Source organism: Kogia breviceps, chromosome 3, assembly GCF_026419965.1.
Source record: "Kogia breviceps isolate mKogBre1 chromosome 3, mKogBre1 haplotype 1, whole genome shotgun sequence".
Taxonomy (NCBI): domain Eukaryota; kingdom Metazoa; phylum Chordata; class Mammalia; order Artiodactyla; family Physeteridae; genus Kogia; species Kogia breviceps.
The window spans coordinates 101383676-101408998 of record NC_081312.1 but is presented as its reverse complement, the minus strand read 5'-3'; the positions used below and the strand labels follow the sequence as shown (position 1 = coordinate 101408998).

Below are 25323 nucleotides of genomic sequence, written 5' to 3'. Positions count from 1 at the left end.
GGTGGGTCCAACACCCTGCAGCTCACCCAGTACCTGCCTCTGCAGGAGTAGCTCACCGGCTCTCCAGGTCAGCATGTGGGCCAGGCAGGAGAGCATTCCTGTCTTACTGATGGGGAAACTGAGGCCCAGAGGTGTAGTATGCCTTGCCCAAAGTCACAAAGCTCACACAGTGAGCAGGGGAACTGGCCCTGGAACCCAGAGCCCTGGTTCTTGGACCAAGTTTCTCTCCCTTTCTCACTAGTGTTACTCCCCTGGGAAGGAAGGGAGCTGGCAGGAGTCAGGTGGGTGCAAAGTTGTCCTGAGGGCTTCTGGGAGGGGAAGGAACAGGGGAGGTGCCTCCCTTCTGCTTCTCCCTGCCCTGATCCAGTGTCCAGGAGCTCGGGGTACCACTACCAGGACAGGGGCTAGAGGGCCACCACCCCATCAGCCTCTCCCAAGTAAACTCTTCTCCCTTCCCTTCCTGGGAGACTCTGCCTCCCAGATGAAGGCTCCACGGTTGCCCCCAGGGGCTGTCTCACTAGGTATGGGGTTCACACTGGTGGGTGCACCCGCCCCACTGTGAGCAGGAAATGTGTCTGATTCTCCTGTGTGTGCTCAGTCCCGCCACAGGCCTGGCATTCAGTAGGTGCTCAATAGGAGAGTAAGGGAGCAAGCGGCAGGTGGAGTGGGTGACTGTGTGAGTGAGCAGGGGGGGTGGGAGTGGGAGGCTGCAGGGTGGGTGGTGGTGGAGGGTGAGATACCCAGGGCCCCTCCCCCAGCAGGATGTGGGCTTCTTCCCACACAGCAGGCTGGGCCCTGAGATAAACCCTGTGGGGTTTCCACAGTGGGTTTGATGCCCTCTTGGTCAAGCTGTGGTCCTCAGACGGTGGTGGCTGCCCTTTCCACATTCTGCTAGGGAAGGACAAAGCCCAAGGATGTCCTCTGAGCCCAACCTAGCTTTGGCCAACCCAGCTGGCAGGCTACGTGCAGAACCACAGAGTAGAAAAACCTTGTTTTATTCAGCCCAGGCCTGGGCAATCTTGCTCTGTGGTATGGCCAAAATATAAAAAATAAAAACCAACAACCAACAAAATCACGTTGTAGGGGAAAGTTAAGTACACAATTGGGCCTGGCATCCGGAATCCCTGTGGTTTTGGTCCACGTTCGCTCCCTGAGGCGGGCAGGGAAGGATGCTCCCAGCGTCCAGCTGCCCCTGCCTGTGGCTGGTGGCTGGGCCCCTTGGGCCGGGCTTGTCCTGGCAGGAGGCTGCCTGGGGAGCAGGGCCTGCTTTGGGAGGTGGGGAGGTTGGCCATCTGCACACCCTCTCCTAGATCAGGATCTAAGGAAAGAAAGAGAGCAGGTCAAAGGCAGGCTGAGGCGTGGGCCCCTCGCTCAACTGTCAGCAAGGCTCCCACTGCCTCCCTAGCTGAGTGCTTCCCTTCCACAGCCTGGATCCCAAGTGGGAGGGCAGGCACGGGCCTCCATTTCCGTCAGTAATCTGGGATCAGGAAAAGGGGCTCCAAAAAGAGGGGTTTCATGGACTCCCATGCAGGGCACAGTCTTGGCATCACCCCTCCCCATGCCCTGAGTTCCAGATTCTTTTCTAGGCTATTAGCAGAGCTGCTACTGTCTGGAAATACTTTCTTGTTTTCTCTAACTCAGTACTTTTGAAAAAAAAAAAAAAAAAAAGGCCTCCTTTTTCCTCTTCAGAAACATGATTGAAACCCACAGGCGTCAGTCCCGTGGCCTTTCTGGAAATGCTCTGTCCGGCTTCCTGTGCGCTGGCCCAGCTGCCCGCCTGTGGTCAGGGTCGAGGAGACGCACTAATGAGACCTAAGCCTCTCCAAGCACTTATGTAAAGGGCTCGGGAGGAAGGGCCTCGGCATGCCCTGCGCCCACAGGCCCCAGGGTAGCTGGAGGGGGGTGCAGGGCAACTTCTCTGTCCGCCCTGCTGAGGGGCCCAGCTCATGGTGCCACCTGGGGAAGTGGGAGGCTATTTGGATGTACCTTTCCCAGCAGCAGGGGGGACAAGAGGGCATGTAGGCTTCCCACCTCCCTTGCACCCCTCAGCCCTTGTATGCCCTGCCTCCCTTCCTCCTGCCCTCCTTCTCCTTCCCTAGAATTGCTTCCCAGAAAACCTCTACAGTTTAGGTGACTCCTGGATTTTTAATGGCTGAACAAGACAAGCCCTGAGGAGCAAGAAGGTGCTGCAAACCCAGACCTGCTGAAGGGCTAAGTTGCCAGGGATGGGGCGGGAGTCAGTTGTTTCAAACATACTCTGTGACCTGGATAATTCTGATCTAATTCTGCGAATGAGGAACCTAATCTCTGAATTGAACCAGAGGCTACTGTTCTCACAGTGTGGTGGAGGGCTGTGAAAATTAGCTTAGTGATAGCAGCCAAGGGTGCAAGGGCTATCTCTAAACACAACTGAGCCCTCCCACACCAAGCTCTGAGCTTGGCCACATGCTAAGCCCTGACCCTGGTCTCATGCTGAGCTTTAATCCTGGTCACACACTGAGCCCTGACCCTGGTGTTAGCCTAAACCTCTCATACCTATCGACCATTAACAAGCAGACATGTTTGGGGAAAGATGGTTCTCTGGGCCTTGGAATCCCTGACATTTGTTCCTCAGCTGATGGACTAAAGCTCTAGGAGACTACTCTTTTTTTCTTTATTGTTTAAATGCAAAAGAGTTGCTTTGACCTGATCAAGCATTTAAAATTCACATGGAGTGGGATGGGGTTTTTAATGAGTTCGTAAGCTGGGGGTCCCACTGCAAAGTACTTCATGTGAGGAATCAGGAGAGAGGCTGAGGACAGCCAGTCCGGGGCAGCAACAGCTGAGGCACCACGTGCCAAAGGCCTGGGAGTTTATCAACTCCCTCCACATCTGGGCCCAGAGACTGATGACTGTTAGAAGTGATTCCAACCAGAATCAGTTCTAATCTGAGACTGTTTCATTCAATCCACCTGATACGGACACTAACGATCACACAGCTGCCATTCATTGAGCACCAGTGTGAAGGGTCCTGAAACACACACAGATGTCAGGCCTTTAAATCCTCCTCACAAGTCGGCGTGGGAAGTGTTGAAGAGAAAAGTAGTTCAGAGAGGTGAGGTGAAGTGCCCGATGTCACAGAGTGAGGGAGTCACAGAACTAGGAATGCAGAGCCCATGCACCTCCACCCAACGGCGCTGCCTGCTGCTGGTCTCCACTTGAGGAGAGATCAGGAGCCACGCCCCGGACCAATGCCCGCAGCCTGAGCACTCCGCTTGGGGTGGGCACGGACAAGGCTCCTCCCGCTCAGCCTGGGGGCTGGTCCAGCCGCAGCTGTGTGCAGCCATCAAGGTGACCCACAGGGCAGGTATCCTACGTGTTTCACATGGCCCTGCCTGCTCAGGTAGGAGAGGAGCTGGGGTACAGAGAGTTGGGGGAAGAGCACTTACTGGACAATTTTGCAGTTTGTTGTAGAAACATAGCGACCTGTATAGTGGATGTTGCATCTCACCACATTGTTGGTGAAGTCAGACTCCAAAACAATGTACTTTGGATTCACATGCACCTGAATAAGGAAAGGAACAGAAGGAAAAGGGATCTGGTCATGAGGCTGTGCTTCACTTGGTCACCAGGGAAGCTGGAGAGGCAGACAGGCAGACACAGAGGAGCCAGAGAGGGAGACAGGGAGATGGAGAAAGACCATGAGAGACCAAGAGACACAGAGACAGAGACATACGGATGGAGAGACGGGGGAAGATGCAGAGAGACAGAGAGAGGAATGGAGAGACAGCTCATAGTCAAAGGAAGCATCACTGGATCATCCTTCTTGGAAGATAGGTTTCCCCTGAGTCAGAGCCCAGGCCAGGGGGCCCCGCATGGGGCATTCAGAGCCACTGCCCCAGGAAGCCCAGCAGTGAGTGAGGGGCCGAGCAGGGATCCCATGCCCGGTCTCCCTGACTCCAAGGCTTGCACCCATTCCACCTCGCATGGCTGTCTAGATGACCCGTGGAAGGCCTGTCTGACGCCAGGTAGCATCTCCTGCCCTGGAGCCCAAGGCACCTGACACTCATTGAGATGATGACCCAAGCATAACCTGTCTGAAAAGGAGCTGTCTGGACACAAGGAAATCCTTTAAATGCTGGATTGATAGGGGAGGGCTTTGCTGGGGTGGGCTACACCCAGCCTTATTTGCAGAACATTTAAGAAGAGAGGAAATGATGTTATATTTAAGTTACATTCCTTAGGGGCAGGAACCGTGCATTACTTATGTGTCTTGAATCTTCGGAACCTAGAACTCAGAAAGGCCTTTGTACAAGTTTGTTGAGAGTGGATAATAAGGGAAGGAAAAGAATACCCTTGACAATCTTGGCCCTTGGGTGAGGCCCCACCGAGCCCACTGAGAAGTGCTCAGGACGGGGCGCAACCAGCTGCTTCCAGGTTGCCGTGTTCTGAATGCAGCCACCCAGCAGCCCGTCCTCATGCAGGTTAAAGCCACCTCCCAGGCCCACCTTCTCTGCTCTTCCTTTACTCCAGCATAGAGCAGTGGGCCCAGGGGGCCTCGTAGAGTGAGCCCCACCCTCGCTTTGCCCCTGCAAAGAGGAGGCTTAGATTTGTCTTCCCCAGGTGAGGTCGTGATGACCCGGCCCCCGCTCAGCCTGCATGGATGTTCCATGTTGGGCTGTGTGTCCTTACCGTGCTCTTCTCCTTGTCTCCGCAAGGGATGGGGCACTGGAGTGAGTGTACATGGAGGAGGGGTTCAGGCCAGAAGGAACTATGGGTCACAAGTGCCCTTGGCTTTGCAGGCGTCCTATGAGGAGCTGAGGGTCTCTCTCAGGGAGGGCAGTGTCCTCTCCCAGATGACACACAGCCGGCCCTGCCCACAGATAGGGGAATGGACCCCATGGCTCTCCAAGTCCTCCGCCACCCAGGGAAGACAGAGTCACCACCTCCTCTAGGATCACCACACTTGGGCTGAAGGTTCCTCGGTGTTTTTATGGGAAGAGGCTGTGTCTGCCTGAGGCTAAAACCTTCAGGTGGGAAGTGCAGACCTCAGGGACATCATCAGCTGATATGCCCAGAGGGTGAAGCTTATGTCAGAGGCGGGGACACCGAGGGTGAGCATCAGGTTGGAGGAGTGCCTCCAACCAGGGGCCCCACCTTGAGGATGTAGTTCCCGGGCTGCACATCGGTTATGTCAATCCACTGGCAGTCGATGTCTGCATTGTATGTGTCATAGCAGCCTGGGCTTAGGCCCTAGGAAAAGGGACAGGAAGAGAGGTTGGGGATGCTGTGCACTCCTCAGAGCCACCCCATGCCCACTTCAGCAGCCTGGGGCCCTCCTTCCTCTGTGATTCATCCTGACCCTGGCCCGGGGTAGCTGCTCAGAGTGGGTCTGCCCCGTCCTAAGCCCACTGGGTGGATGGACCAGAGAGATGATAGATATTAATAGTCAGATGGAGGGATGAAATGAAGGTGGGGGGATGCCTGGGAGAGACAGATGGAGGAATGGATGGAGAGACAGGCAGGATAGATGGGACACTCTCTGGATGTTTGGACAGAAAGATGGATTTGGGTGGACAGCCAGGCAAATGGAATATCATGCCAGCCAGAATTCGTTGGAATGTTCCTCTCCTTCCATGAGCAGACACCCCTGGGAATGGAGGTGGAGGGTAGTCCCCGAGGGGCTCTCTGGTGGCTTCAGGACTGGCAAGAAGACCTGCACTCTCTGAGCTGAGCGGCCAGGAGCCTTGGCATTAGCCCGTCTTTAGCTTGGCTCAGCGCCCCCATCCCTGGCGGGCTTCCCCTCCGTCCTCCGTCCTTCAGAGCCCCTGCCCTGCCTCTCCAGCCCAACCTGCGTGTGAGAGGTGCACGCGTAGCGCTTGAGGTTGCCGAAGTCGCAGGTGCTGTCCTCCAGGCAGAAGCTGGCCTTGTGGCCCTCGGCTACCTTCTTGCCTGTGACTGCGTCCAGCAGGTCGTAGTGGCTGAACTCGTCCATGCTGTGGTAGTGCCTGGGGGCAGGAGAAGAGGGAGAAGAGGGCCTAGTCACCGCTGGCTTCCCAGCCTGTTCCCCTCCTGAGATGGGCCCAGGTGACCCTGCTGTGACACCACCTCCTGAGGGCTCCTGGGGCTCCTTGGTCACTGTGTCCCACAGGCAGCATCTCTGGTGTCCTCACCGAGCCAGTCACCCTAGGAGGGCACCTCCTCAGGACCCCTCACTTCCTCTTGGGCTCCCACCTGTACCGGCCTCCCTTGGGTGATGCCCTGTATTCTAGATACTTCCGTCCCCTATCAAGACTGATCCTTCTGTGTCCCATCTTCCATTGTGGCTTTTGCTAAGGCTCCTCTGAGAAATCCTTGCCCCAGTGATGGATCCTTGGCAGAAAACAACTCACGGGGCCCTCCCACCAGCACTGCCCCTCCGGAGTCCTCCTGGGGAGGGACACTCAGGCCCAGGGCCCTGGCCCAGAAGAGGGGGCGGGCCAGGCAGCCCACTCACTGGTGGCAGCTGTGCCACTCCCAGGTGTGCCGCGGCCGGTTCGGAAGGAAGTCTGCGGTGCCCTGGTTCTTCACGCGCTGGGGGAAACGCAGCAGCACCCGCACGTCGTAGTCGGTGGCCTCAGGGGCATAGGCTGTGCTGTGGGGACAGGCGGGGAGACCAGAGTGGGCTTGGGTACCAGACGCAAACACCCAGCATAGGTCGGCTTGTTCCTGAAGATTCTCACATCTGACCCCTGCCCTGCAGCCAAGGCTCAGGCCTCTGCTCCTCTCTGCGGGCCATCCCCTCCTTTCTGGCCTTTGCCATGTGGCTGGCAGCTGCCAGAGGAGTCTTTCTAAAGCAGCATTTGGCCTGATAATGACCCTCTGAGGGTCCCTGATGCCTGCAGGTGACTCTCAGCTGGGGACAGCCCCTGAGGGTGGGGGCAAATCAAAATCTTCAGAGGGCTTTTATAAAATAGCCCTATTCAGGAGATTCTGACCTTCTCCCTCCCCTTACACCTGGGTTCCAGCTTCAAACACTGTTTCCCAAACAGACTTAACTCTTTCACTAATCTGTACTTTTGCCTGTGCCGTTTACTTGACCCAGAACTCGCCCAGCCTCCTAGACCCAACTGGGGTCCTCTCCTCCAGGAAGTCTGCCTTGATTGCCCCACTTAGAGGACTCGTGACTGCCTGTGAGATCTAACAGTGCTGCCTACAACACACCCTGATACCATACACATCCTGAGCTGGGTCAGTGTGAGTAGGCCACCTTTCCCTGATTGTGTGGTTTCAGGGCCAGCGACCTGCCCTTTTTTGCTCAGGAAGCACTGGTCTGGTGTAGATTGCCTGTTCATAATTCACTTGCTGACCCCCAACTGCCAACTGAGATGGGCCTTGTGAGGAGAGAAGGAAAAAGAGAGAAAACTGAAGGGCAGCAGTGAGGGGACACACATCACACATCCCATAGGTAGGAACGAGGGCTAGCTGAAGGCTCCTTCCTCTTCAGTGGACTGTGGACAGCTGTCTTGGCCAGACTCAGGGGCACTTCCCTGGCAATCATTAAGGTCTGGGCCCTAAGGCTAGAGCAGGAGGTGGCCAGTTATGGGGATTAGCTCTCTCTGAGAGGATGTCTGGACAACAGGCAGTGTAGGCTCCTGTCTGCCAGGACGTAAGGCCCTTGGCCTTGTCTGAAGGAGGCTTGGAATCTGTCTTTGTCTGTGTTGGAACAAAACATCCTCCTTCCCTCTGTTCAGTTAAGTCCTACCCCTCTGTTGGGCTCAGCACACCGTGGGAAACCATTAGGGTCTGGGTTCTAGGCCCAGCTTGGCCACAAACTTGTGGTGAGACTTGGAGCAAGTCCCTTCCCTCATCTGAGTTCTGCCTGCTGTCTGTGAACTGGCACCGGTCTGCAGTCCACACTTTTGATAATCTCCGAGGGCTCTGCTGCTCCAAGGCTTCAGTTCTGCTGCATTTTCTAGGTCTGTATCCCACACCCAACCTCCGCTGATGCCTCAGCCCTTGCCAACCTCTCCCTCCTCTGGCCGCCCACAGTTCCAGCCTGCCAACTGCTCCTTCTAGCTCTCCTTCCACTCCCTGTCACTTGGTTCTGGGTAAGAGGCCACTTTCTCCAGCTAGACCAGGATAGCCCTGGGATGGAGCCCCAGCCCATCTGGGAGCTCAGGTGTGGGCACACGGGGTATTCCATGAAAATGGAATAACAGTTTGGTTTTGACTCAAACTCCTTAAAACTCAGCCTCAATGGACGGCCATGGAGGCTGAGCTCCTCCCCACTGGAGGAACTGTAGCAGGAGCAGTACGTTATGCTCTCTCTCCAGGGACAAGACCTGAGTGGGCAGGCCAACTGAGTGGAACTCACGTGTGGTCCCTGGACTGGTGCCAGTTCACACACTGTCTGTCGCCAGTCTGTTGTGAGATAAGGAACTTGCACCAGCATGTAAACCAACTACATCACGAACCACACTGTTTAGTTCAGTTGATACTTCTTTTTTTTGAAGCAAGACTTTCTCGATGAAGGAAGCAGTGAGTTGAGTTACATTCCAGTGCAAGCTCCTTATCTTGTTACAGATGGATAACAATTTGTGGTCAGCTATTCTGAGTGGCAGTGAATGAGGTTTCATTAGTGAGAAAATGTTGAGATTCTAAAGGGCTTCCCAGATACTCAAAAGTGAAAGTAAATAGAGTTCAAATGTTTAAAAAAAGCAAATAATTAAGAAAAATAGGACATTTCAACATAGACAGATGTCAACAAAAGAAGTAGGTCAATATAATCTTTAACTAGTTCTTTTAGCACAGGGAGATGTCCCCAAAGCATACATATTTGAACAGAACATTCCCTGTCAATAAATTCAGAGGCAAGCTCTGCAGGAGGCAGAATAACCCAGGAATAATGGAGAGTTGGCTGTGCTCACCTCCCGGGTTCAAGTAAACTGGTGTCCTTCCCTTCTCTCTAGTGCAACACATAACTGAGGCCTCATTGTCACCCATGCCCACAGCCCCTGCTGGACAACCCACACCTGTCCTCTGTGGAGATGGCTCCATAATCCTGCCCTCTATCCTGAAGGCGTCTATAAGACTCCCCTGGGCTCCCCACGAGGAACCTTCTCATGAGACACCTCAGATCTGAAGGTTTTAGTTCCTCTCACTGCTCCTCAGTTACTGACAGGGCAACACAGACCTTTGGGGCTGGTGTGAAGATTAAATACCATTAAGTTCCTCATATAGTGATGTATACAGAAATGCTGGATCACTCTCATTCCCTTCCCCACCTGACTGCCTTGGGGCAGGCAAGGCCCACCGATGAAGAGGCCAGGGTCGTGCAACCTGCGGGCAGCCTGGCCGCCATGAACACAGGTCCTGGGTGACTCCTGGGGACTGTCCACGCTTCATCCTCATCTCCTTACCTGGCCAGACACTTCTCCTCTGCAGCACAGCGCAGGGAGTACAGATGGGCTCTCTGGACGTAAGTGGATGCTTGCACGTAGTTGGGGTCCGGGACCAAGTCAGGGAGACCTGGAGTGGGGAGAGGGAGAGAGGGGGGAGGGAGTAATAGTTGGCATTGAGGAAGGTCAGGCTGGTCAGGTTTAAAGCCCAGAGACCTCCCCAACCCCAAATGACCTGTGCTGTTCTCCTTCCTGTACACAGGCTGTCACTTCCTCCTGGAAGCCTCCCAATGTGAGCAAGGTGTGTGATTTGAACCGTTCTCCCTAGGCTCAGGTGTGGGGTCAGGGAGGTCAGGGAGCAGGGGCTCACCTCTGGAATTCCATGCTGTTGGGACAGCTGAGTCTCCTGGGACATGAGCCAGATCTGGGAGACTGGGTGGAATTTGGAGAGCAGGAGAAGACAAAAGGGTATTCTCGGCAGGGGGAGTAGCATGAACAAGCGTCTGGAGGGAGGTCTGAATGAACCAAGTAATTTTCTGGCAGAGACACTCCCCCTGGTGTCCTTATTTCCCAGGCCTCTGCTCACCAGACCCCAGACACCCTCTGCTCCTCTCACCCCTGCAGCTGGCATTCTTTGTGAACCGCCAAGAGAGAACCCTGGGCTTCTGACCCCAAGTGGGTCCCAGAAGGCTCCTGGGCAGAGCCAGGTGAACGGTGGTTGACAGAAGTGGGGGTGATGAGGAAGGGAGGGGCTCACAGGAAAACATGTCCCCACAGCAGGCTGCTGACAGGGCAGGATTCTCAGCCTGGGCACCCAGCCCGCCCTTCTCAGGATTCCTTTCATCCTGTCATTGGCCCCCAGACCTGACCACACCTTCCCCTGTCTGCAGCCTCAGGCCTCCAATCTGAGGAGGGCCTGGCTCCCTGCCCTGCAGGGCCCAGGGCCCAGTGCCCAGGGGAAGTCTGGAGTCTGCTCCAGCCCCTGGATCACTTGTTCCCCAGGTTATGCTAGAGCCAGGGGTCTGTCCATTCTTCCTCCCACCCCGACCCCGTCCCCGTACATAACTTAGTCCCAGTGAGAATGATTAGGAATAAGCAGAAACCGAACTCAGGTGTCCAGACCCTATCCACATGGAATAAAGAAGGAAAGATCTTGATGTTGGGTGTGTGGAAGGGGTGGGGCACGTGGTGGGGTGGGAGGCGGGCAGGACTCCAGAGCCCTGGGCTCCATCTCAGCTCAGCCACCAGCTTAAACGGGAATGGGCCTGGACCTCCATGTACACTCCCCTCTCAGGCTGCAGGGATTCTGGCAGATAAATGATAAAATGAAGCTGTAAGTTCCTCTTAGCTTCTTTCAAGCCCTCTGTTCTTGGGGGGCAGGCACAGTGAAGGGGCTTGAGTCATGCAGACAGGCTTCTAGCCCCTTCTTGCTGCCAAAACCCTCTTGTCAGCTTATAGGTCCAGAAGATGAGGCAGAGGAGGGGAACTCTGGCTTCTAAGCCTTTCCCAGAGGTGTCTGCTACACGCCACCCCTCACAAACACATGCCTGGGGTTCCCAGACCCTACCCCTGCTCGCCCTGGGGCCCCGGCCTCATGCAGGAGCAGCCGGTGTGATCTCACCTACTCGGAATGAAGAGGAAGCTTGGAACACAAGGGTGGGTGAGGATGAGGTGGCTCCTGGCTGATGGGGGCTGTCCTGGCCAGCCTAGGCCCCATTACTCAAGCCCCCAGGAATGCCTGCAGTCATTTCCCAAGGGATCCTCAGGCCTTGAAAGCAAGGGCCACCTCTGTATCAAGCTGTTTCTCACCCTCTGGTCCCTAGAAGCTTGTTGGGGGGGGGAGGGGGGAGGTGAAGAAGACAGGAATGGTCCCCTTTCCCATTACCAGAGAGCCTTTCCCTCAGCAACATGTGGCGGTGGGTCAGCTGGGCCTGAACCTTCATGACACCCAGCATTTGGCACCAGATGGCCTACCACCCCCCACCCCAGGCCCGGTTTCAATAAACACTGCACAGATGGCTCTACAAAGCTTTTCTGGCCCGACCCTTCCTCTCTAGGCCATTTCATGAGCTGGCTATGCAGTCCAGGGAAGCTGGAAGAGCCAGCTAAGAGGCCAGGGGTATTCAGGGCCAGCAAGGGCTGGTACCACTCCTGGCCTCTGACTGCACCCCGGCTATGATCACATACTGAGTCCTGATCCTGGCCCTATACTGAGCCAAAGATGACCATCTTCCTTTTACTGTGGAGAAATCTCAGGTTCAGGCAGGTGCCTCCTGCTCCAGGAAGTCTTCCCTGATTGGCAGTGACATACCAAGCTGCACACACTTCTGTCTCACTACTAGATCTGTGTTGATCTATAATTAGATTCTATCATATTTACCTGTGTCTACTCCCCTCCAGACTATGCACTCCCTGAGGGCAGGGCCTGGGCCCCACTCACCCCCTCAGTGGGGCAACCCACCGTGCTTTAGGGCTGACTGACCGTTAGGCAGTCAGTCTCTGTCAGGCAGGCTTCTTTAATGATTAATGGCTTCATACTTTACTGTGCCAATCATCCACGATCGTGCTCCTCACCCTGTCTCCCTCAGGACACCAGGGCACACAGAGGTGCTGGAGGGAACGGAGGCTCAGAGAGGGCAATGAATTTGCCCACAGTCACACAGCAGGTCAGGGAAGCCCCAGGAGGAGCTCTTAGGTCCCAACTGTTATTATTTTTATAAAAATGATTTCTTTTAGTTATAATTTACATACAGTCAAATGCAAAGATTTTAGGCATACAGTTTGATAAGTTTTGACAAATGTATACATGGTGCAGCTACCACCACAGTCAAGCTATGGATTATTTCCACCATCCTTGAAGGTTCCCTCCAGCCCCTTCCCAGTAAATCCCCCCTCCCTCCTCCCCATGTAACCACTGATCTTTTTTTAAGTCACTTTAGATGTTATGCCTTTTCCAGAACTTAAATGGAATCACCCTGATCATTATTTTATGTTCTTTGTTCTGCATCTCTAACCATCTCAGGAATCCTGTGACTCCCCTAATCAGCTCCCCCTGGCCCGCCCTCCACCCCTGTCACACCCTCACTGCCCTGGGGTAAGCTGCTGGAAAAGAGAGCAGCCTTGGGAGTTCAGGCTGGGTCCCCCCCACCCCCTTCAGGATCCCTGCAGAGGTCCCTGGGAACAGCAGACCCCCTCCCTCCGCTGGTATGTTTTCCCAGGAAGGAACAATGCCTCCTTCTCCACTGCTCTCCCAGGAGGCATTCCATCAGCAGCCAGGCCTGCAGGCTTGGGCTTTCAGCCCCTCCATAGGGGCTTGGGTGTGTGGGTGGGTTGTGTGATGTTGGAAGGAGGATGAGGGAAGGCTTGAGTGGGGGCTTGTGGATGTAGGGTACCAGTTTGCTGTCTCTGGCTTGTGGAGTAGTACAGCCAGGCCCTCCAGGCAGGGTGGCCAATGTTGGGTGAAGTCCGGTTACAACCAGACCTGTGCTCCCCTCCCCTCCCCACCATCCCAAGGAGTGTGCATTTTAAAGGAAGATCCTGGAGAGAGGATAAAGCTTACTCAAAGGCAGGGAGAACCATCAGTCGTGGGATATAATTTTGTGTGTTGGGGGGCTGGGATCTCTTATCCAGAATATACGGAGTCATCCAGCCCTTGGACCCGGCACTGGAGACATTATAACGTAGGTTCCAGTGGGAAGTTTTCCCAGAGACTCCTGTTTTCATAAATGCAGAGAACTGAATTGATCATAATTCTCATTTCAGAGCAAACTAACAAACTAAACTGGTCTATGCAAGGCCCCTCTTGTAATTAATTTTTTTTAACCTTTATCCTCACCCTGACCCTCAGACATATCTTTGAGTATCTGTGTCTCTGTGTAAAATCTGCAGTGTGTTGGAAGTGGGTCTGTATCCTTGGAGTATATAAATGACATTGTCTTATAGTCTCATTCTGTTTCTTGATTTCCAATGTAAACTTTTAAGATATGTCAAGTTCATTGCTTGTCATTGCTAGTAGGATTCCACAGTATGCAACCACCATGGCCCATCTAGCCAGTCTCCCAGGGATGGACCCCTGTGGATGGGGCCGACCACTCAAAGGCTGGGTGGATGGTCTTGCTCAGGCTACCCAGGGAGGCCTGGTCACCATCAGCATCCTGCCTTCCATGCCCAGGAGGCAGGCAGGAGCCAGACTTCTTACCCTGCTGTCACAGACCTTCTGCGTGGACCTGGGTGGGCCTGGCCCCTCTCTAGGCCTCACTGCTTCCATTTATGCAGACTGATTGTCCTCCACCTGACTCATGCCCTAGAGCCTGGGGCCGGTCCTCTGTGAGAACTCTTCCCCGGAAGCAACGTGCTGACCACGGGGGTTCAGGCTGCACAGAGCCTGGACCAGGAATTGGGGGACACTGAGTCAGAGGGTAGAAAAGACCCCTGGGATGACCAAAGCCAGGCTATTTGGCTGGGGAGGGGCTGGATGTGAGTGAATCGGTTCCCAAGGCCATTCTGCAGGCAGCCTCTGGTCTGGAGGAAGCCCTTCAGCCTTGGGGGGCCCCATCAGACCCTCCAGGGCACTGAAGACACAGAGCTGAGGGACAAGCACCCGCACTCTGCATTCCTGCTCTGCCCCTGGAGCTTCCTCTGTGGGGGAATCCAGGGCCCCTTCACAAGGCCTCTTTCGGGGCCGATGTCCTCCCACCTCACCCAGGCTGGGCCTGGAGCTGCCAGCTGGCCCACATGCCTGCCCGTGGGAAGCTGAGGACTGTCCTCCCCTTCCCTGGCAGGACTCAGCCGGGGCCTTCTTGTGGGAAAGACTCCAGCAGACAATTTTGCCATCTCGCCCAACGCCCTACTGTCCAGGTCCCTTCCCTTTCTTAGGCTCAGTCTCCCATGTGGACGATGGGAAGATTAGACTAACTGCCCCTTGAGTGCAGTTTTGATGGCTCCATAAGCACTTCGAGATTAAAATATTTTCAGGAGCTATTCAGTCCATTCCCCATCCTTGGGCAAGAGCCCAAGACCTCTCACAACCTCTGCAGACGATACTTTAGCTGCCAGGAAATTCTCCCACCGTCTGACCTAAATCCTTCCTGCTTTAGGAGGAATCTGTTCCCTTCTGCTCAGCAGTTCCTGGCGGCTGCCCGGAGTGGAGGGTCTGAGGTTACATTCCTGCTACTTGCCCACACCTCACCTGTTTTCCTTTTGGCTTCCCTTTTTCTGTGGGTTCCTTAAACCTCGTCTCCTTTGAAATCTTTCCTCCCCAGGCTTCCTGCTCACAAGAAGCAGATGAAGGAAAATAGAATGCAAAAGAGCCCTAATCTCTTGAGCCTGGGGCTGGAGGATAAACAATGTCCAGCAGGAACCGGTCAGTGGGTTGTGAAATATGCGCAGAGCGGGATATTTTGGCTCCAGTGGCCAGACTCCAGAGGAGACCTTAGGTGGGGAAAGCGGAAAGCTCACAGAACATGGCCTGAATAAAGATGAGCTGGGAGGGCCTCCAGGGCGGGAGCCAGCGCTCTGGGTCCTGAGAAATTATTATCTAATAATCAGGACATTAAATTGTCAGCATCAGCCTGGCAGTGCCACATCTGAGTGATGAGCAGGCAGGCAAGGTGGCTGCAGGATCTGCTGCGGTCCACCATGAAGGGCAATACAGCCCAGGCAAAGGAGCTAGGATGGTCATAAAGCCTGGCCCAGAACCTTCATTGGCTCCCCATCACCTATGGAATCAAGCCCACACTTCTCAGAGTGGCAGCTAAAGCCTTCTGTGGTCTGGCCTTCCAGATCTCTTAACCCTAAGGATCAGCAGGCAGCTCCTAACACAACTGACATTTTCTGCCCCTTGCCTCTGACCCCTAGTGCCCTTGTCCTGGAATTCCTTGCTACACAAACACACACACACACACACACACACACACACACACACACACACACACCCTTATCGGGTACAGTCTTTAGGCCCCAAAGTGCCCTTGTCCTGGAATTCCTTGCTACACAAACACATACACACACACACACACACACACACACACACACACACACACACACACACACACACACACACACACACACCCTTATCGGGTACAGTCTTTAGGCCCCAAAGCCTAGCTTGTAGGCCCTCCTCTGCCACCACCCGGTGCTCCTCCCTCTTTCCTCTTCCAGCACGGGCCTGCTGCCCCCACCAGGCTGGGAGAGGCAGTCCATGGGCAGCAATGGCCTTGCTTCTCTGAGTGGCAGGACCAGACTCAGAGGAGGGGATGTATGTTTGTTCAATTGAGCAAACTGCCCAGGAAGTAGCTGGGGCTGAGCTGGGAGGAGGCTGCCGCTCACCTTTGAGGAGGTAAGCTACCTTCCTCTCTGTTCAAGCCTTCTGCCACGTCCTTGCACACCTCACTCACTCACACTCTTCCCAGTGTGAAGACAGCCCCTACCTTCCGGCCATCCCACCCTTGCAGGCCCTGCTTAGCGCCCCTCTCTCCACCTCCAGAAGCCCCTGAGGATCGTACGGTCTCCTGGGTTCCCTCCCTGACCCTCAGACCCTTCACAGTGACCTGAACTTTTTATCTTTCTTACAAAACCCACTCGGCCCACGGCCTTCCCATCTCAGCTTATGGCAACTTCATCCTTTCAACTGCACAGGACATAACCCTTTCTGTTATGCCTGACCCCTCTCTTTCTCTTCCACCCCACATCCAATCCATCAGGAAATCCCATCAGCTCTACCTCCAAAATATATCCCGAAACTGACTGCCCACCACCTCCGTTGTTACCCCTGGCCCAGCCACCGATATCTCTGCCTAGATCTCTGTACCGGCCTCCTCTCAGACTTCCCCTGCCTGCCCCCGCACTGTCCATTCCCAGCATAGCAGTCAGAGACCCTGTTTAAATGTCACTGTAGGAGCTCCCCAATGCATGGACAGTAAAAGCCAAAGTCCTCACAGTGGCCTAAAGGCTCTCCATGGTCTGGACCCAGTTGCCTCTCTGACCTGTCTCCCGTAATGCACCCACACCCATGCCACGCTGCTCTGGAACACACTTGAAACCCCAAGGAATTCCTGCCTTGGGGCCTTTGCACTGGCTGTTTCTTCTGTCTGGAATGCTCCACCTGCAGATAGCTGCATGGATCACTCATTTGCCTCCTTCAAGTCTTTGCTCAAATGTCACCTTCATGAGGCCCACCCTGACTACCTTTGCAACCTCTCCCAACACTCCAGATCTCCCTGACTTATCTCTATTTTTTCCACAGTACTTACCCCCTTCTATTATTTACTTATTATGTTTACCCATGAAAATACAAGATCCACAAGGACAAGGATTTTGTCTCTTTTCTAAAACTAATAAATACCCAGCTCTAGACCAGCATCAGCACAAAGTAAGGCACTCCATGAATATTTGTTGAATGGTTGAATTTCCTCATGAGATGATATCTGCTCTCCTCAGCCAAGCGAGAGCCCCTGGGGGAAGGGGAGGGTGGGATTGTCCTTTGCTTGCTGACCAGCTGCTGGACCAGGTCTCTGGTGCACAGCGTGTTCTGAGAGCTGGCAAGTTGGGTGAGATGGAAGTGGGTCTGGGCCGCGGCATCCTGCCTGACTGGTCTCTTGCTGCTGGGCTGAGACTTCAGTGAGAAGAGGGATGGGTCCAGGGCGCCCCTGAATTCCCTGTACCCAGCTCAGGGCCTGGCACCTGTGCGTCCTCAGCAAGCACAAGCACAAATACTGGCACCCAACAAAGGGTCTGCTGGCACTGCCTGTGTGAGCACAGCCTTCATTATCAGGCAGAGGCTGGGACAGATCCAAAAGCCCTTTCTTTTGAAAAAGGATTAGCTTTGGGGTTGGAAAACCCATGGTTCCAGTTGGCCCACAAAGGGGAGGAAGGGTGGGTTGTCTCCTGAGACTTTGGTGGCAAAGGCCCCTCAGGCCTCGACTTCTGCATTCGTGTACCTTCCTGCTCTGGTGTTCTGACACCCTCTTCCCATTTTCAGGTGATACCTAAATGCCCAGTTTCTGGGTGTCCATCAGTAATGGGGAGAGGGACCCAGGTGCAGCCCCCCTGAATCCAGACAAAAAAGGCCCTCTGGGTCCAGCCGCCTGTGGCGAGGAGGCTGTTAGGGCAGGGCAAGGGAGGCAAGAGACCCAGCCTCTCCTTCCGGTCTCCTCCCAAGCGGATTGCTACTCCGCAGGAATGCCGGGCACAGAATTGGAAGCAGGTGTGGGCTGCCTGGGCGGACCACCCGCTCCTTCCCACCCCCCCCATGCCCCCCCCTCCCGCCCTTCCTGTCCTGCCATTCCAGCCACTGCCCTGGGGAGTTTTCCATGTGCTCTTGGCTGGACAGGAGTGGGGTGGACTTGGGCTGGGACTACTAGGGAGAAGTGCCCCTTTGGAGGTGAGAGGAGATTGAGATGGGGTCCCTGGGGTGGGGAGAGAGGAAGGAGAGGAGGCGAAAGACCAGAATTCCCCGGCCAAGTGCGGCAGTAGCTTGGTGCCTGTAAGTCCCGAAGGACTCCCCACCCTGCTCAGCCACCATCCCAAAAGGCTCTGTGGGACCTATGAACTCAAGGCAAAAAAAAATCCAACTTTTTGTGTCCTAGGGGGTTCAGACCTGAGAGAAACAATGAACGCGGAGACATGCCCTTCCCTGAGGTGCAGAAGCAGAGGGAAGGCTGGGATGGTTCAGTGGGGGAGAGAGTCAGCCTGGGTCCGAGCTTGGCTGCTGATGAATTCTGAGACCTTGGATGAGTTACTGAACTTCTCTAGCCTCAGTTGCCCCTCTATAAAATGGGGGTATAATATCATCTACCTCACAAGCTTGCTAAACAAGGAGATAAACGAGGCCCTCCCCCTTGTGGGTACTAAACAAGGAAATAAAAATAAAATGATTGGCATAGTGTCTGGTGCATATTAAGCGTTCAATAATATCAGTTGCAATTATGATTATTTAAAATGGGAGCTGTCTCTTCTTGCAGGGATGGTCCAGTTTGAGAACAGGGGAGAGAGGATGTGGCCTTGCAACTAAATGATACGAGAGGAGACAGGAAATCTGCCTGCGATGAGGCTGCCCCGGACACGACTTGTTTGTTCCGACACTAGTGACCTTCCATTGCCAAACGGGAGTAACAAGAGGACCCAGGTCCCTCTATCTCCATAGCTGTCTGACCCTTTACCCCAACTTCCTCGGCCTGAAGACTCCATTTCTTTCTTTCTGAAGGAGCAACTTGAGACAACTTCTGGGAAGGAAGGAGGGATGCTGAGCTGTGATTCTGCCTCCACCAGTTACCAGTTATGCAACCTTGGGCTTAACCTCCAAGGGCCTCAGTTTCCTCATCTGCAAAATGGGGGTAATAACAATACCGAGGGTTGTTATGAGGATTAAGTGACTAATTGTAAAGCTCCAAGAACAGTGTCAGGTGCTGTAGATGTGCTTGTTAAACAAATGTTCTGGAGTCTATAGAGTGGGAATGACAAGGCTTCATGCTAACACCTCACTGGGGAGGTGCTCAAAGCTGTGCACTCTCTCTGTTTCATCTCACTCTGTCGCAACCAGTGCCCAGAACATGGAAGGAGTCAAGTATCTGCTGAATGACCAAATGGATGTGCAAGGTAAGACTTAATACATGAAAATTTAGAAAAAAAAAATAATGCATGAGGGTTAAGAACTCAGGATGGGGAGTCAGGCAGACTTAAATTCTGGTTTCACTACTAAGAGGTCGTGTGACAATCAGCAAATGAGCCTGTCACCTTATCTATGAAATGGGGTGGATAACAGCATCTGGCTGGTGGGGTTGCTGTGGAAATTAAGAGATGATGTATAAAATGTCCAACGTATGCTAACAGAATTATCCCTCTGGAGGTGGCTCGGGGAACTGAGGTCCAGCCTCAAGTCCTGCCCCAACTGGCTTGCAGGTGGTGTGAGGGTCCTCCTGGGTCAACTCAGTGCAATGCAGAGATGACAGGCTCAGTTTGAATTCTGGCTCGGCTGTATCCAGCTGTGAGACCTCCCCAGGTCTCAGTTTTCTCATCTGTACCAGAGGACCATAATCCCCACCTCTCTAGGAGGCTGTGCAGGTGAATGAAATTGCACATTCAAGCCACAAAGCTCAGCAAGTGCTCCTCTGCAATGGCTGAGGTTGTCATCATCCTCCTCGCCTGGGGGCTCTAACTCTGGATGCTCTGGGTGGCCAGGCCTGCTCTGTCCTTCCCTGCATCTACTCCAAGCCTTGTGGAGGTGGGTGGGCAACCTGAGTCAGGGGGGCAGGAAGTAGGGGGTGCAGCAGGGAGCCAGGGCTGCTCTCAGGGACTAAGGGGCCCCGTCTGGCCTCTTGGGTACAGAAGGCTGGATGGAGAGGGACGTACCCTAGAAACACCCCTGTGTGAGTGCAGGGACATGCAACACCTAGGCCTAGGAGCAGCACTGTCCTCATGGGGGCTGTGGAGGCCCGAGAGAGGGAGAAGCAGGAGAAGAGAGGAAGGAGGTGCCTCAGGTTCTGGTGCAAAAGGCTAAGGCACTGAGATTTTGTCCTGAAGGCTTTGGGAGCCACAGAGCCTTCTTGAGCAGGAGAGTAATATGGTCAGCAATGCAAGGGTGTATCTGCCCCATGAGTAGGATGGACTGGAAGGAACCAGGGAGGAGGCAGTCACAGCTCTGATTGGTTGTGTGAGGACAGGGAAGGAGGACCCATGCCAGGCAAGGTGGGCATAGCCATCAGAGATGCCCTGGGAGGACAGCCAGGGTGGCTGCTCCATGTTACCTTCATAGGGTGGCCAGAGGCAGTGAATCAGGCTGAGGGTGTAAGGGGGAGGCCCTGAGAGAAAAGCCATGGTCTTCTAGGGCCAGAAGTCATCTTAGTCTGCACCGATACCACCAGCTCAGAGAAGCTGAGGCTGTGAGGAGGCAGGAACAGGGACAAGGAGGCTAGGAGAAGAGGGCCCGGCTTGCGAGAGGGAGGGGCATAGCGCAGGGGGCTGGGAAGCAGGCAGCCACCCTCCAGGCCTCTGCACGGATTTGCTGTGACAGGCAGACCAGGTATGTGACCTGGGCCTCTGTTTCCTTGCCTTCCCTCCTGTTACACGTTTCAGAGACAACTGTACTGCAGGAGGCCTTGGGCAGCCCCCCTCCTCGGGGTGGGAGGGAAGGGGGTGCAGGCACCCAAGGAAGAAACCAGGCTCTGGACAGGCGCTTGGAAACTGCCCAAACGTGGAGGACGTGGGTGGTGCGCACGTGTTTGGTGTTGAGAGGACATGTCCACGTCCACGCCCACACGCACGCAGGCTGCCAGCGCCCAGCCTCAGACCCCTGGGTGTGCGGCCAGGAGGAATGAGGTCAGTCTCAGAGAATCCGCTCTGAACTCCCACACCAGGCCTGGGGGTCTGATCTCAAGCACAAGGCTTGGCCTTCCCCAAACCGGGATTTTCCATGATCCCAGCCTAGCAGGGTGGGAAGGGGAACAAGCGATGGGGGAGAAGGTACTGCTCCCTCTCTGGCCTCTCTGTGAGCCCCGATTTAGCCTGCACTGCCCCCCCACACACCTTCCCCCCCAGGACGAGGGAAGGGGCACTTGGAGGGTGCTGACAGCTTGAGGCAATGCTTGGGCACCTCCTCCTCTCGGAAGTCCTCCCTGAGTTCCTAGCGCCCCCCCCACTGGGAAGGCCCCTCCCCTGGGTCCCCTAACCCATCCCCCCAGTGCCTGCCCAATCACAGCACTGAGGTGTCCCCTTTTCTATTCCTTCCTCAGGGCAGGGCCTGGATTCAGCTTGGCATCTAGTATACTGCGTTCCTGGGAGAAATGTCTTTAATCCCAATTGAACACTGGGGCTCAGGGGCAATGGCCAGAGGCCCTGCTAAGCACCAAGCACCTCCCGCTCCAAACATAGCCTTGCTCTGGCCAGTCCCTCTCTGAACCTTAAGAACTGAGAGGCTAAAGAAGGACCTTAGAAAACCCACTGGCTTGGGGCATAGATGTCAAGTAAAAGGCCTGGCTCTGCCAGCAGTGCTATTTGAGGCCTCGGTTTTCTCCTCTGCCCAGAGGTGGAGCGCTTCTGGCTGAGCCCCACTCTGCGGTCTTGCATTCTAAGAAAAGCCAACAAAAAACTTTAGCCTATAGGTAAAACATGCTCTCCTCTACGGAGCTCTGGGAGCAGTTGATGCAGAGCTGTAACACACCCTGCAGCAGGGATGCTGCAAGCCCTGAGGATCAGATACGGGTGAGGCCACAGTGGCAGGAGGATGCATCCTTCATCACATCACAGAAGGGCCTTCCATCTAGCTCCTGTCCTGAGCTCCTGCAGGTTCTCAAAGTGGGATTCAGCACCCAACTTGAGTGCTACGCCTTGAATGTGAGGGAGTGAGTACTGCCAGTGTGGACACTCCTCTCCCCTAGCCTTGGGCTCCAGCAGCCCCTAGAGAGATGGGAGTCCCCACCCCTGCACCCCAGCGGCAGCCTCTCTCACCCAAGGTCAGTATGGCTGGAGACAAGGAAGCATCCCCGTGCGGACAGAGGCAGAGGAGCAAAGGCTGGGTGTGCACTACCTGTGCCCCTGAGCCCTGCAGTGCTCAGCCCTCACCTGGTGCACCTGGCACAGAAACATTGTTGTGGAGCAGAGAGTCAGGAGTAAAGAATCAGGGTATTAATTGCAGCCTGAAAGAGGCAAGGCTGGGGTGGAACACATATGCATTGGGGACTGAATGGAAAACCTTGACCAAAGCTGACTTTGGACTTGCAGAGACAGAAGCAGGAAGGGGAGTTCTAGGACAGCAGGACCAATGGCCGTTCAGCCCTGGCCAGATCACTAGTGGGCCCTTGCCAAGGTAGCCCGCCTGCTATCAGCATATGTGGAGTTGCTCATCTGAAGAAGGAAGGCTGCCCCTTCCACTGAGTCCTCGTGTGTAGATGGCTTGGGCTTTCCCAAGACTAGGTCATATCTTCAACGCCCCCCTGCACCACTGTCCACAGCTGCCTCCTGGGACTCTCCCCCAGGGCCAGGACTAGGGTGAACTGAGTGAAGTGACTGAGGCCCTGGCCTGGGGTGCAAAATTTAAGAGGGTGTCTAAACACTCAGTAGCTAAGAGAAGTAACATTTCAGGCAATATTTTTAAAAATCAAAATTAACACACAAAAAAAAATCTGTGATGGACAAAACATCAAAATTTCAAATAAAGACGATCAGTATTGCTGATTTTTCAGTTTGCCTCAGGCTTGAATACAGTTTGGCATGGCACCATAACAGATTCTATTTAAAATTTTAATATTTTGTTCATTTTTTTGCATTATTTTTGGTTTAAAAATGCATTAAAATATTACTTATCTCGATTAGTAAGTTTTTCGGTGCCCAGGCTGGTGCCCCCTCGCCTCTCTAGTCTGGGCCTTGCAGTGTGCCCCTGAAGGAACTCTGGGTTGTCTAGTCTGCACTCCTGTCAGCCCAGAATCTCTCTTCTAACCTCCTGTTCATTCAGGACAAGCTCACAGATGCCCAGTGACCGGGAACTTGCCACACCTCCAGAGGCGTCCCCTAAGGCCTTTCTCACCCTGATGCTCCCTGCTTCACCCTGTGAGGCTGGCAGAGGGGCACCTCCAAGAGTGGAGGACATGCCCTGATGGGTATGAGGGAGAGGAGGGGAGAGGGGCTCCTTTACTTTGTCCTCAGATGACCCAAGCCAGGTCTGGAAGGTGTCTCTTTCCAAAGCCTGTCGAGTCCCTCCACCCCCTACCCCCCAAGTCAAGGCCCCGGCCTGCCTGGCCAAATCCTGGCACCGATGATGATGCGTGGAGAGGGTGAAGGCTGGGAGGTGGGAAGCACTGGAGCTGCTGATGGGGAGGAGGGTGGGGGTCCTTACTTAGCAGCTGGGAGAGGCCTTCGGTAAAGGATGGAGGAGGGCCTGGGCGCCGGGACGTACTCACCTCTACCGTTTTGGCTGGGCCGGTACACGCTGCCCACACTCAGGCGGCCCTGCTGCGCGCCATTGCGCTCCGAACCCGGCGGGGGCGCGTCGGAGCTGCGCACCGGCAGGTAGGGAGGCTCCAGCACGCGGAAGGGGGGCTGCGGCTCCACGGCCCGCGGCGGGCTGTAGGCCTCGGGTGGCATGTTGCCGTAGGGCGGGTACCAGCCGAGGCGGGGGTTGCCGCCATAGGCGCCACCGTTGGACTGCGCGGCGTCGGGGCCCGGGTCGGGGTAGGCCTGCTCGAGGCCCGCGGTGCCCTCGTTGTACAAGCTGTGCGAGTAGCGGCGGTCCAGGCCGTCGGCTGGCTGCGGCTGCGGCTGCGGCGCGTACGGCCTCTCCGGGGCCGGATAGAAGCCCTGCGGCGGGTACTCAGGCTGCTCCTCGCCGCCGCCGTACTCCTCGTAGCGCGCCCGGGGTTGGAAGGGGTAGATGACCCCCGTCGAGGCCACGGCCGCCGTCCCTGCGCCCAGACCGCCGCCCGCGCCGCGGTAGTACACGTAGCCCTGGTCGTAGGTCCGCGACGCGGGGTCGTATGTCTCGTACTGGCTGACGAAGGGCGCCTGCGGATAGGAGAACTGCTGCGGAAAGGAGGACGGCTGGCGGTAGGTGGTAGCGAAGGCCGAGGCCGAGGCCGACGCCGAGGAGGCGGAGCCCCCGTGCCGTTGCTGGGAGACGGAGGTGCGGGCCCGGGCCATGGCCATGCTGTCCCCGACGGCCACCTCGCGCCAGTTGTCGGGCACCTGGCCGAAGCCGAATGGGTGCCGCGCTTGGCCGCGCACGGTGTCCGAGCCGATGCGCCCGGGCAGGGGCAGCGACGGGGCCTGCCGACGCCGGAGGCCCCCATGGCTGCGCCGATGCGGGGCCTGGGGGGCGCCCGCCAGCAGCACCCGGGAGTTACCCTCGGAGCGCTGAGTCCCCGCGGGCACGTACTCTGAGCCCGAGTTGAGCAGGCTGTACACCTGCCCGTTGTTCTCCCACTGGATCAGCTGCCGCCAGCGTCCCTGGTCTGAGCCCTGACCTGGCTGCGCCTGCTGCCCGTGCACCAGGACGCAGACGCAGGCGCCCCACACCAGGGCCCCCAGCTGCCAACCGGCTGGGGCCAGAGCCATGGTGGCCCCTCTGCAGAGGCCTGGAGGACTGAGAGGCTCTCAGGAGTGGCCCCCTGTGCGTGCTTCTCCTCCCACGGCCTCGAGGACAGGACGGCTCCTTGCCTGCCCCAGCTCTAGCTTTGTCCATCCTGGCCTTGTCCCGAGCGGGACGGCTCCTCCGATGACAGCATTTCGAGGCCAAGGGGTCAGGGCAGGGCAGGGGTGGTGCCCAGGGCTGCACGAGGCTCTCTGCAGGGCACCGGGCAGGCAGGACCGCCTGGGGGCCTTACATGGCCAGCCCGGCACTGGCTGGCCGCGGGGCTGGCGCTTTCCCACTCTGAATGAATAAGCAACAGGCTGGGAGCGTAGGGAGGTTTCGGGCAGCCTGGTCCGCCTGCTGGGGCCTCCTCCGCGGGGCCCTATGGCCCGCCGGGTTTTAGCTATGTGGCCTGTCCCACAGCTGCCATGCTCCCTCAGTCCCTTGAGCTCCCAGCCAAGCCCCAGACCTGCCTCTGAGGAAGGGAATGAAGAAGGGAGTAGGAGGGGGCCTCTGGGGACTCAGGCCCGGTGAGTGGGGCCCTGGCAGTCATAACGGGGCTGAGGTGTCAGCACCACTCTGACCATTTCTCTCTGCTTTGGACCTAGCATCCTTGGTCTCACCTTACTGGCTTCTTGTTTGGGCTTGAATAAGCCCCTGACTCGTGTCCACTCCGGCCTCTCCCCAGGATTCCTGGGCTCCCATTCTCCAAAGCCAGTGATTGGACACCCTCCCTGTTGGTGGGCCTTCTTGGGCAAGATGCTGAATCCCAGCTGAGCCACTCTCTAATTCTGGACCTCGGGTGTACCTTAGTTCATTGGGCCTGAGCACAAAGCACATGGAGCTTCAGCTTTTTCGCTCTTGGCACATCCCTGGGCCTTACTCTCCCAGTCTGTAGAACGGAAGTAT

General features: G+C 55.7%; 1 protein-coding gene across 2 annotated transcripts; it reads right to left on the bottom strand.

Moving 5' to 3' along the window:
• Positions 1-979: 979 nt before the first annotated feature.
• Positions 980-25323, bottom strand: LOXL1 (lysyl oxidase like 1). 2 transcript variants are annotated; one of them, XM_059058647.2, is made up of 7 exons: positions 23249-25323; positions 9381-9489; positions 6476-6613; positions 5831-5987; positions 5137-5232; positions 3429-3544; positions 980-1318 (listed from the first exon to the last, which is right to left on the bottom strand). In XM_059058647.2, the coding sequence occupies exons 1-7, from the start codon at positions 24396-24398 to the stop codon at positions 1312-1314; spliced, it is 1773 nt and encodes a 590-aa protein (XP_058914630.1). In that variant the 5' UTR covers positions 24399-25323; the 3' UTR covers positions 980-1311. The 2 variants fall into 2 exon arrangements, with proteins under 2 accessions (XP_058914630.1, XP_066885467.1); XM_067029366.1 differs by lacking the exon at positions 5137-5232.